A 10,529-nucleotide genomic window follows, 5' to 3' on the forward strand; every position below is an offset into this window, starting at 1 on the left:
TGGTTGAGATTAAAATGAAGAAAGCTTGACAATTCATATTCTGACAATTCATATTCTGACTGTAGAATTACGCAGCAGTTCAGGCCAAAATGGGATCGGAATTCTCCACCCTACCACTTGTGCAGATCCTATTTATAGCCAGAGAAACAGAAGTGACATAGGGAAACGCCTGATTGGTTACAGCTTGTCATTTACCTTATTTGGACACGGTGTGATCAGTTTGCAGCCTGTGATGGGCTGAAGCTTGGCTGCTGTGATTGGCTGTGATGGGCTGAGATGTGGCTGCTTGTTAGGAGAGTGTACTTCCGGGTTAGGTTACGGTCTGTTTACACATCAAGCTGGGTGACATTTCATTATATTTAGCAAGGTTTAACAAGTTCCCCGGAATATGTAGAATACTGTGATGGGGATTTCTCACTCAAAAATATGATTGGGAGCAGTGGATACCATTTTCAAAAGGAAAGAGAGATGCTGGGCAAACAAAATAGAGGATGCCCTCCATAATTATGGTCTGTCCACACAACAGAATGCTGTTAGGACCTGCTGCTCCATGTAGGTCTGGAGCCATAAACTCACAAGCCTACAAGGGGGTAGATCAGAGGAAATCAGTGTATTAGTTTCCTATTGCTGCTGGAACAAACTCACAAATTTAGTAGCTTAAAAGAACACAGATTTATTATTTTACAGTTCTGGAGGTCAAGTTTGAAATGTGTCTCATCAGGCTAAAATCAGTGTATCAGCAGAGATACACTCCTTCTGGAGACACTGGGGAGAATCCGTTCCCCTGCCTTCTCCAGCCGCTCACACTCTTTGGCTTGTCCCTGCATCACTCCAACCTTTGCTTCCATTATCACATTTCTTTCTCTGACTCCTGTTTCCCTTTGATAAGAACCCTTCTGGTTATGTTGAGCCTACCCATATAACCCAGAATAATCTCTACACCTTAGGGTTATTAACTTTTGCCCTGTAAAGTAACATATTCGTAGATACCAGGTATTAGGACATAGGTATCTTTGGGGGCTATTATTCTGTCTACCACAATCAGTGAACCTGGTATGAAGCACTAGGGAGTAGTGAGGCCTGTGGCAAACTGGAGAGTTAAGGCCCTATCTAAAGGGGCATCTCTAGCTGATTGACTGTCCCATATGTTAGTGAAGACCTATTGGTGCCAGGTCTTCCAGTTTTTCAAGAACAACTAGAAATGTGAATTTTTAATGTGAAATATTTCAATTTTTAAGCATTAGAAAGCATAAAAAGGAAAAAAACCCACAAAAGCCCCACAACACTGCTGGGGCCAAAGACAGCATGTATGCTGGCTAGAGATGGGCTGCCAGTTTGTGATCTCTTATCTGGAGTTCCCTTGTTAGGACAGTTGAGGCAGCATTGATTTATTTTGTGCTGCATGTGACCATGCCAGTGGGAGAAGTGGCCGGTGGATATGAAGCCCAGACCCTCTCAGGCCCCCCAGGGTGGAGTTGGTATATCTCTTCTATTTACCACCCACCTTGTTTCCTTTATAATCTCTTCCCAAACTCCTCCCAAACTCCACCTTATCCCTCCTCCCAGACAGAGCTCCCAAGGCCACATGTGGTACTGCCTTCATTTGAACGTGGCTTTTCTCCTTAACCTGAGCATGAGGAGGAAGCCACAACCAGGCAGTGTGTCATAGCTGGGCCTTCCGCTCCGCTAGGGCAAACTCTAACTGTGCTTTACAGGTGCTGTTGCCAAGTGTCAATGCTGCAGCTTCCTCCCCCTCCTCTTCCTCATCCCAGCTGGATCTTCCTTAGTCTCACTGATGCTATCCGGGTGTGGTCTGGAAAACAGAAGCCATTCTAGGTGTTTTGAGTAGGAAGAGATTCAATACAAGGAATTAGAGATTTACGTAAATGCTGGGAGGCTGAAGTCAAGGGCAGGAAGCTGTTTTCAAGAAATCTGGAGGGCCAGCCTGGGCTCACTCGGGAGAGTGTGGTGCTGATAACACCAAGGCCATGGGTTCGGATCCCTATATAGGGATGGCTGGTTAGCTCACTTGGGAGAGTGTGGTGCTGACAACACCAGGCCAAGGGTTAAGATCCCCTTACCGGTCATCTTAGAAAAAAAAAAAAAAAAGAAAAGAAATCTGGAAATGCTGGGATTATGGGGAAGTGACCACCAGTGGTCTCTGCTGCCTGTAGCCCTGAGTTGGCTGCTTCTCCGGGGGACTTTCCGAGGCATGGGTAGAAACCCACCTCTGCAGGTATCCACTTGCCTGCCATATGCTCTGCTTCCATCAGTGTTCCTTTTGTGCTTGTGCAGGAGCCTGGCTTCTAGTCTGGACTCGGATACTAATCCCCAGTGTTACCTTGGTTGGGCAAGTCCCTTTCCCTTTCTGGGCCTGTTTCCTCCACTATAAAAATGAGGTGCAGAGGGAGGGAAAAGAAAAGAAGACAGGCAGGCAGAAGGAGAACTGAGTTTGTGGCAAACACTCAGGACTGCTTTTGTTTGACAACATTCAAACTTTGGTCATGTTCACAGAGTGTAAGTTTCATTTAGGGGTTCACTTAGGAAAAATAAAAGAAAAAAATATATATTTTGGTTTGCTTTTTGAATGCATCTTTACTTTTTTTTTTTTTTTTTTTTAAAGATGACCGGTAAGGGGATCTTAACCCTTGGCTTGGTGTTGTCAGCACCACGCTCACCCCGTGAGTGAACCGGCCATCCCTATGTGGGATCCGAACCTGGGGCCTTGGTGTTATCAGCACCGCACTCTCCCGAGTGAGCCACAGGCCGGCCCAAATGCATCTTTACTTTTAAAGTTCCATTCCCTGCAAATTTGTCAGTGTCTTGACCCGGTCTTCCATCTTCAGTTCAAATGTAGAGAACAATTATACTCAGAGTAAAATAAACACCCAGTACAGTTCACTTGCCTTTTTGTTTGGAATCTATCTGATCTGTTCATTATTCTCAGAGCTGGAATCTTCTTCAGTAACTTCTTAGACATATAAGGCTCTAAAATACTGAAGGATAGAAATAGCTTCTCTTGCCCCACCAGCCCACTGTAAACACAGCCCTGGACGACATTCCCTGCTACAGTGATCTGACTGTGACTTGTGTTTCCTCACCCCCCTTTAGTCCTTTTAGTCTAAACACCCATGGTGGCTCCAGGGCCAGTACTGTTACAGAGGCCTGGACCCTTTTCTCTAATTAAAAAACTGGTCCAAAACATTCCTGAAAAATAGTCAACCCTCTGCAAAAATAATTTGTGCATTTTATGCTCAGTCATTGCACATTTAGCTTTCTCTCCAAACCATAAATATCAAGCATTGTAGAAGGTTCCTATTTTTTTATTCTTTGGATGCCTTGCAACAGGACCACTTTGGTGCCAGCTACAGCTTATGAAGTGTGTCAGGGGTGGATGTGCTGGGTGGAGTCTAGATACAAAGCATTCATGGGAGGTAATTTTCTGGAAACATCCATGATGGAGTCATAGAATCCCCAAAGACTACTCAGGCCTGTGCTTCCCAAATATGGTTACACATCAGAAACATACGGGGAACTTAAAAAAAATTCCTGGGCTCCAAGCCACACCATATAATTGAGAATCTCTGAAGGTAAGGCCCAGGAGATTGTAAAATGTTTTTTTTGTTTTTTGGTTTTTTTTTAAGCTTCCCACGCAATTCTGATGCACAGCTAAGTTTGGGAGTCACTTGTCCAGTTCAGTCCTTTTCTGATACTCCCTCCTACAGGAGTTTGCCACTTGGTTGTCTGTTCCTCCCTGTACTCCTCCAGTGTCGGGGGGTCACTGCTCTTCAAGGCAGCCCATCCTTAGCCAGCTCTGCTTTGCCACAAGTCATTCCTCCACCTCCTTCTAACTTCCCCTCCTTGGTCTGGCTCTGCCTTCTAGGACCCTGCAGATCCTGTCTGTTTTTGCTGTTCAGAGATTTGGAGAATATAACTTTATCCCTGGTATTCTTTTTTATTTTTTTTTTGCGGCGGGCTGGTAAGGGGATCTGAACTCCCACATTTGATAATGGTGGTTATCAAATACCATGCTCTAACCAGCTGAGATACTGGCCAGTCTTTGTCCCTCATATTCTAAAGGGTGAACAACCCCAATTTCTTCAGTTGCTCCTCACAGGACCCAGACTCCAACTGTTCCCAGTGGGGGCCACTTTCTGTCTGCCCTGGCCTCTCAGACTGGCATGGCTTTTCAGTGCGATCTGACCTGATGAGGTCTGTTACTCACTTAGTCATGGACTTGCTGCCTCTATCAATAAGGCCTGTTAGTGACGGACAAACTAGTCACTAAGTCAATCAATGGTGGAGTGCCATGCCAAGTGTCCAAGGGGTGCTAAGCTGCCCACGTGCTGTGGGGGAGGCAGGAGGGCTTTGCAAGGAGCTGACACGGTGCTGGGGAAACTCGAGGAGGGCATGAGCATCAGGATGACAAGATGTATGACACAGTGCCTTGAGGAAGGGCTAAATTTTTCAGCAAGGGCTGTGAATATCCTAAGCAAAAAATTCCATAGAGACGTAGCTTAAGGGAAGAGCTACGTGAATCAGTCAGGTTCAAGCAGTTAAATGTGAACAGTCTAAATATGTGGAGAGGTAGGGACTTAATACAGGGAACTGGGTACTCACAGAACACTGGAAAGGCCAGAGGTAGAAGCAGGCCTTAGCTAGACCAGGACTGTCTTCCAGAACAATATAAGTATGGCTCACCAGCCTTGTTACTATCTGAGGGCACAACTGGAGCAATTTTGCTGAAGAAGCCCTCCTGCAGCCATGATTCAAAGAGCAGGGAGCTGGAGTCAAGGAGCTGCAGCCGCTCAGCCAGGAAGCTGGAGAAAGGGCAAGGAACACGGCTGCAGAAAATCCTCACATTTCTGCCATCCTGCTGGCGATGCCCCAAAGGGCAGGACCGTACCTTTCAACTCAGTCTCGCCTTCCACATCTGGCAGGAGCACTGCTAATTGGAAGCACCTAGTTCAGAACTCTAGCGGCCAGTGAGGATGGGAAACAGCTTTTAGCTTTCAGATCTCTCCAACCAGATGGAGGGTGCACTGGAGGTGGAGAGTGAGATGCGTGTTCAGATGTGCATCTTAGCATCCTTTATAGTAACAACATGGAGACAATCAAACGTCCAACAGTTCACTCCAACCATGAAATCCATGCTGCCTTGGGGAGGATGAGTCATGTATAATTAGTGGCAGATGAAACGTTCATAATGTAGTGCTAAGTTGAAAAACAAAGGAGGCAGCAAAATAGAGGTCACTACCTTATTTGATTTTTATTAAAATAATTTTTGAAAGCTGCAGAGGAAAAAATACCGGCAGGATGAACATCCTACCTTGATAATGGCAACTTTGGGGTGAAGGAATTACAGGTGATTTTTTCCTGTGTATTCCAAGCTTTCTATACTGTGCATATATTCTGTCCTTGGGACTAAAATATCCATTTTCAAAAATGCACAAATATAAAAATCCTCTCAAAGGAACTGGGAAAAAGAGCAGTGAAAGTGGAAGACACAATCAGAAATCAGTTAGCCCAGAGGAAAAAATGAGGGAGAAGCGAGGCAGAAGAGGGGTTAAAGACAGCCTCGGGATGACAATCTAGGAGGGAGAAATGCAAAACGTCGTGTTGCTGTGTGACCTGCAGCACTCCCTGCCCTTCTCGGGTCTCTGTCTCCTGTCGCAAAGGAGCACCTTAGGACCCCAGATATGAGCAGCGAGAGAGGGGGCGCCAGCTTGGTACAGACCAACCCGGGAGAGGGGCTGGGGCGGGAAAGGTGGGGCGCCGGGCCCCGCAGAAGCCCCGCCTGGAGGGAGGAGCCCGGCCGCGGTGGCGCCCCCGGCGGGCCGAGCGTAATTGGTCGCGGAGCCTCGGGCTGCGCGGAGGCGGGGTCTGCGGCGTGCCCCGGGCGGGCAGCCGGACTGGACCTGGGAGAGTCCGAACCTGAGCCCGAGCCCGAGCCCGAGCCCGATCCAGATCCTGCCGCAGGTAACTGACGCCCTTCTCCCGTCGCCTCCCCGGGGCAGGCGTCAGCTCCCCATCTGGGGCCGTCCTTTCCGCCCGGCGTGCGCCGTAGGACCCTCTCCACGCCCCTGTTCCCCTCCCCGACCCCTGCGGCGCCTGATGGGCCCCGAGGACGCAGACCCGCCCCCATTTCCGCGTTACTTCCACTTCGACACCCCCGCCCAACCGGCTCACTCCAGTAGGGGCCCCTGACCATAGCCGAGAGGCCAGGACAGGCGTCCCCTCCCGCGGAAGGGGTGAGATGGGCGCCGCCGGGATACCCGTGTACCGAGAAGGTCCTGTCCTTCCCACAGTGAGCCTAATACAGGGCGAACCGTAAAGAATTGCCCGCATTCGGGAAGAAACACAAAGCTAGAGCTGTGGAAATCCTGGCTGAGGCTCCTGTACTTTCTTGCTGTGTGTCTTCAGTGAGTCCCTGAACCTCTCTGATCCCCAGCCTTCTCGAATGCGGGTCATCATCTGCCCTGATCACCCAGGGGCTGCAGGGAGGCTAGGTGAATTTAAGTGAGAAGATGGACTGCAAACTAAAGCACGGTGCGCCTGTGAACAGTGGTCTTCCTATCTGCAAGTGGAGCATTGGCAGGGACCGCACACGGGCCCCAAGAGTAGGAACAGCCATGGTGTGGCCTGAAAGCTTTGCCAGCCTTGGTCTGTGACTACCTCTGCCTGTTCAGTCCCTCCAGCTCCCACACCATGGATTAGGGCCCCCCCTTTTCTCCCACTTTGCCCTGGACTCCTCCCCTCTCAGACCCAGACCTGTTGGTGGCTAGGTTGCTTCTGTCCCCCATGTGGCAGAGCCCTGAGCCAAGTGGAACCTGGGTGCACCCTTGACCGGTGTGCTGGCCCAGCTTTCCCCCAAGGGAGAGCACTCCTGGTCAGCACTGATTTTTATGGGGCTGGAGATCTGGTGGAGCCTTGCTTCCCTGGATGAGTTCTTGGTTCCTCTCCCTGCCTGGGGTGGAAGTGCTGGGGTGGGAGTGTGAGGTAGGGGGGCAGGCAGGTGCAATCCCATTTTGCTGCTGAGTGGGGCAAGACTCGTGTGATAGGACAGGCAGAGAGATTCAGATCCTGGCTGGAGAATAACTGCTTTGGGTAGTCTGGGAACTTTAGGCACTGTTTAATTTCCATTTAATAAATTTTATATGATGTTTAAACTTTATAGTAGTTGTTGTTTTAATAAAGTCTACTGCTTTCAGAGCTGTAGCTGAAAATAAACAGGCCCTTCCTCCCAGCTGCTGCCTGACTTGCTGCAGCCCTGGGAAAGCCGAGGCTGGGCTGAGACCCTTGCCTGGGGGCTGGGCGAGGCTGGTCTCTGAGGCACTGCCGGCTCTGATGTCTAGGGTGGAGCATGCCATGCTTTTCCTATGCAAGACCCCATTAACAAAACCTCATGGGGCATTGAGGAACATATGAGGAACTGAGGCTCGGAGGTGAAGTGAAGCAAGCCCCTGCCGGAGAACAACTCTGTCTGCAAATCCCTGTGGTTTCTACTCAAGTCTTAGGTCAATTCTTCAACAGCCTCTGTGGAAATTTGGATGTTTCCTTAATATATCATTCAGTAACTATCTGTGGAGCAGCTGCTCTGTAGCAGGCACAATTCTAGGCATCAGGGACATGGCAATGAATGAAATAAACAAAAAAGCCCTGCCCTCGTGGAGGGAGACAGACAAACATATCAGCACGTAAGTGTGGTATTTGGATTGTGACAGGGAGAAACCTAAGGCAGAGTATGGGGGATAAAGAGTTGGGTGGGAAGAGTTGCAGTTTTATAAAGGGTAGTCAGGGAAGACCTTGCTGAGAAGGTGACATTTGAGCAGAGACCCAGAAGAGGTGAGGGAGTGAGCAGGAGAATAGGTGGAACATGACGGGATTGGACCAGAGAGTTCGTCAGGGCCCTTGAACCCAGTATAATCCATGTTTTTAGAGGTGACACTCCTTTATGCTAGAATCTTGGAATGTCTGAGCTGGCGGGCCTTTGGGTGACCCTTTGCCCCTCACACCTGCTCACTCTGGTTCCTTCTGTTCCTCTCCTGGGTGGCCAGCATGCTGCGCTTCCTGGTGCCCCGGCTGCTTTGCTTCCATGGCAGGACTGTGCCGTACTCGTCAGCAGCAGCCCTCCCAAGACCCGTCCTGAACCCAGACATCCGCTATAACCAGCTATTCATCAACAACGAGTGGCAAGATGCAGTCAGCAAGAAGACCTTCCCTACAGTCAACCCCACTACAGGGGAGGTCATCGGGCACGTGGCTGAAGGGGACCAGGCTGATGTGGATCGGGCTGTGAAAGCAGCCCGGGAGGCCTTCCGCCTGGGGTCCCCTTGGCGCCGGATGGATGCCTCTGAGCGGGGCCGGCTGTTGAACCGCCTGGCTGACCTAGTGGAGCGGGACCGTGTCTACTTGGCCTCACTGGAGACCTTGGACAATGGGAAGCCTTTCCAGGAATCTTACGCCTTGGACCTGGATGAGGTCATTAAGGTATACCGGTATTTCGCCGGCTGGGCTGACAAATGGCATGGCAAGACCATCCCCATGGATGGCGAGCATTTCTGCTTCACCCGGCACGAGCCTGTTGGTGTCTGTGGCCAGATAATCCCATGGAACTTCCCCTTGGTCATGCAGGGCTGGAAGCTTGCCCCGGCGCTTGCCACAGGCAACACTGTGGTTATGAAGGTCGCAGAGCAGACCCCCTTTTCTGCCCTGTACTTGGCCTCCCTCATCAAGGAGGCAGGCTTCCCCCCTGGGGTGGTGAACATCATCACAGGCTACGGCCCAACAGCAGGAGCGGCCATCGCCCACCACATGGATATTGACAAAATTGCCTTCACTGGCTCCACCGAGGTGGGCCACCTGATCCAGAAGGCAGCCGGTGATTCCAACCTCAAGAGAGTCACCCTGGAGCTGGGTGGCAAGAGCCCCAGCATCGTGTTGGCCGATGCCGACCTGGGTCACGCCGTGCAGCAGTGCCATGAAGCCCTCTTCTTCAACATGGGCCAGTGCTGCTGTGCTGGTTCCCGCACCTTCGTAGAAGAGTCCATCTACGACGAGTTCCTCGAGAGAACCGTGGAGAAAGCTAAGCAGAGGAAAGTTGGGAACCCCTTTGAGCTGGACACCCAGCAGGGGCCCCAGGTGGACAAGGAGCAGTTTGAACGAATCCTGGGCTACATCCGGCTTGGCCAGAAGGAAGGGGCAAAACTCCTCTGCGGCGGGGAGCGTTTTGGGGAGCGCGGTTTCTTCATCAAGCCCACAGTCTTTGGTGATGTGCAGGATGACATGAGGATTGCCAAGGAGGAGGTCTTCGGGCCTGTGCAGCCCCTGTTCAAGTTCAAGAAGATTGAGGAGGTGATTGAGAGAGCCAATAACACCAGGTATGGCTTGGCCGCTGCGGTGTTCACCCGGGACCTGGACAAGGCCATGTACTTCACCCAGGCACTCCAAGCCGGGACCGTGTGGGTCAATACCTACAACATCGTCACTTGCCACACGCCATTTGGAGGCTTTAAGGAGTCTGGCAATGGGAGGGAGCTGGGGGAGGATGGGCTTAAGGCCTACACGGAGGTGAAGACAGTCACCATCAAGGTTCCTCAGAAGAACTCGTAAGAATGGCCACTATATAGGCCCAACTTGAGTCCAGCAGTTCCACAACCACCTAGACCAGTCACACGGAGGTGAAGACAGTCACCATCAAGGTTCCTCAGAAGAACTCGTAAGAATGGCCACTAGATAGGCCCAACTTGAGTCCAGCAGTTCCACAACCACCTAGACCAGTCGTTACCAAATGTTTTTTAATCACGGATCCTCTTTACAGGGAACCTCAACAAATAAAGCAATTAAATCAGAGCTGTTCTGTTTAAAGCAGGGATGGGGGCTGGGCTCAGAGTCCTACCCACCTGCTCTCCAGCCCCAGTCTGCTTGGTGGCCTTGACTTGCTTCCATGAAACCTTAGGAGTCTCTGGAAGACAGATTAAAAACCGCTCATCTGGACAATCGCTTTTAGTTTTTCCTGCTGATCCAAGAACTTTCCAGTGGGTTAACTTGATGTCTGAGTGGATGGATTCAACTCAGACTTGAGAATGGAAAGCATGAGGAGCCTTGAGCTAGGTGGACACCAAATCTTGGCCCCATCTTCATAGATTTAACCTAAAAACCAGGGGTGACTTTCCTTTTCTGAATACCAGTTGCTGGTGTTCTGCCTGCTTGCCTTTCATTTTGCTACTCATTTTCCTTCGTTTGAGAGAAGGGGTAGGCAGACAATGCATTTACATCATCACACATTTAAAACGAGCTCAAACGCCTCACGTGCACCTCAGTGATGAGTGGATAAGCAAAATGTTTCCATGGAATACTCCTAAGACTAGTCAGCCATAGAAAGGAATGAAGTACTGACACATGCTACATGAAGCCACATGAAGCCAGACGTGCAAGGCCACCTATTGTATGATTCCATTTATATGAAATATCCAGACTAGGCAAATCCATAGAGACAAAGAGTAGGTTAGTGGTTGCCAGGGGCTGGT

At 50.2% G+C, this 10,529-nt stretch overlaps 2 protein-coding genes across 2 annotated transcripts in view; one reads left to right on the top strand and one right to left on the bottom strand.

Moving 5' to 3' along the window:
• The window catches only part of LOC103600126, a 99,409-nt gene extending 93,061 nt beyond the window's left edge, over positions 1-6,348 (bottom strand). Inside the window, exons 1-2 of the mRNA XM_008584356.1 lie at positions 5,738-6,348; positions 4,702-4,820 (exon numbers count right to left, since the gene is read on the bottom strand). Of these exons, the coding sequence (XP_008582578.1) occupies positions 4,702-4,820; positions 5,738-6,348 (730 nt within the window). The remainder of the gene's footprint in view (positions 1-4,701; positions 4,821-5,737) is intronic.
• Positions 6,349-8,054: 1,706 nt separating this feature from the next.
• Positions 8,055-9,665, top strand: ALDH1B1 (aldehyde dehydrogenase 1 family, member B1). The gene has a single exon (XM_008584355.1). The coding sequence runs from the start codon at positions 8,059-8,061 to the stop codon at positions 9,610-9,612; it is 1,554 nt and encodes a 517-aa protein (XP_008582577.1). The 5' UTR covers positions 8,055-8,058; the 3' UTR covers positions 9,613-9,665.
• Positions 9,666-10,529: the final 864 nt, after the last annotated feature.

This window comes from Galeopterus variegatus, unplaced genomic scaffold (genome assembly GCF_000696425.1).
Source record: "Galeopterus variegatus unplaced genomic scaffold, G_variegatus-3.0.2 Scaffold3237, whole genome shotgun sequence".
Taxonomy (NCBI): domain Eukaryota; kingdom Metazoa; phylum Chordata; class Mammalia; order Dermoptera; family Cynocephalidae; genus Galeopterus; species Galeopterus variegatus.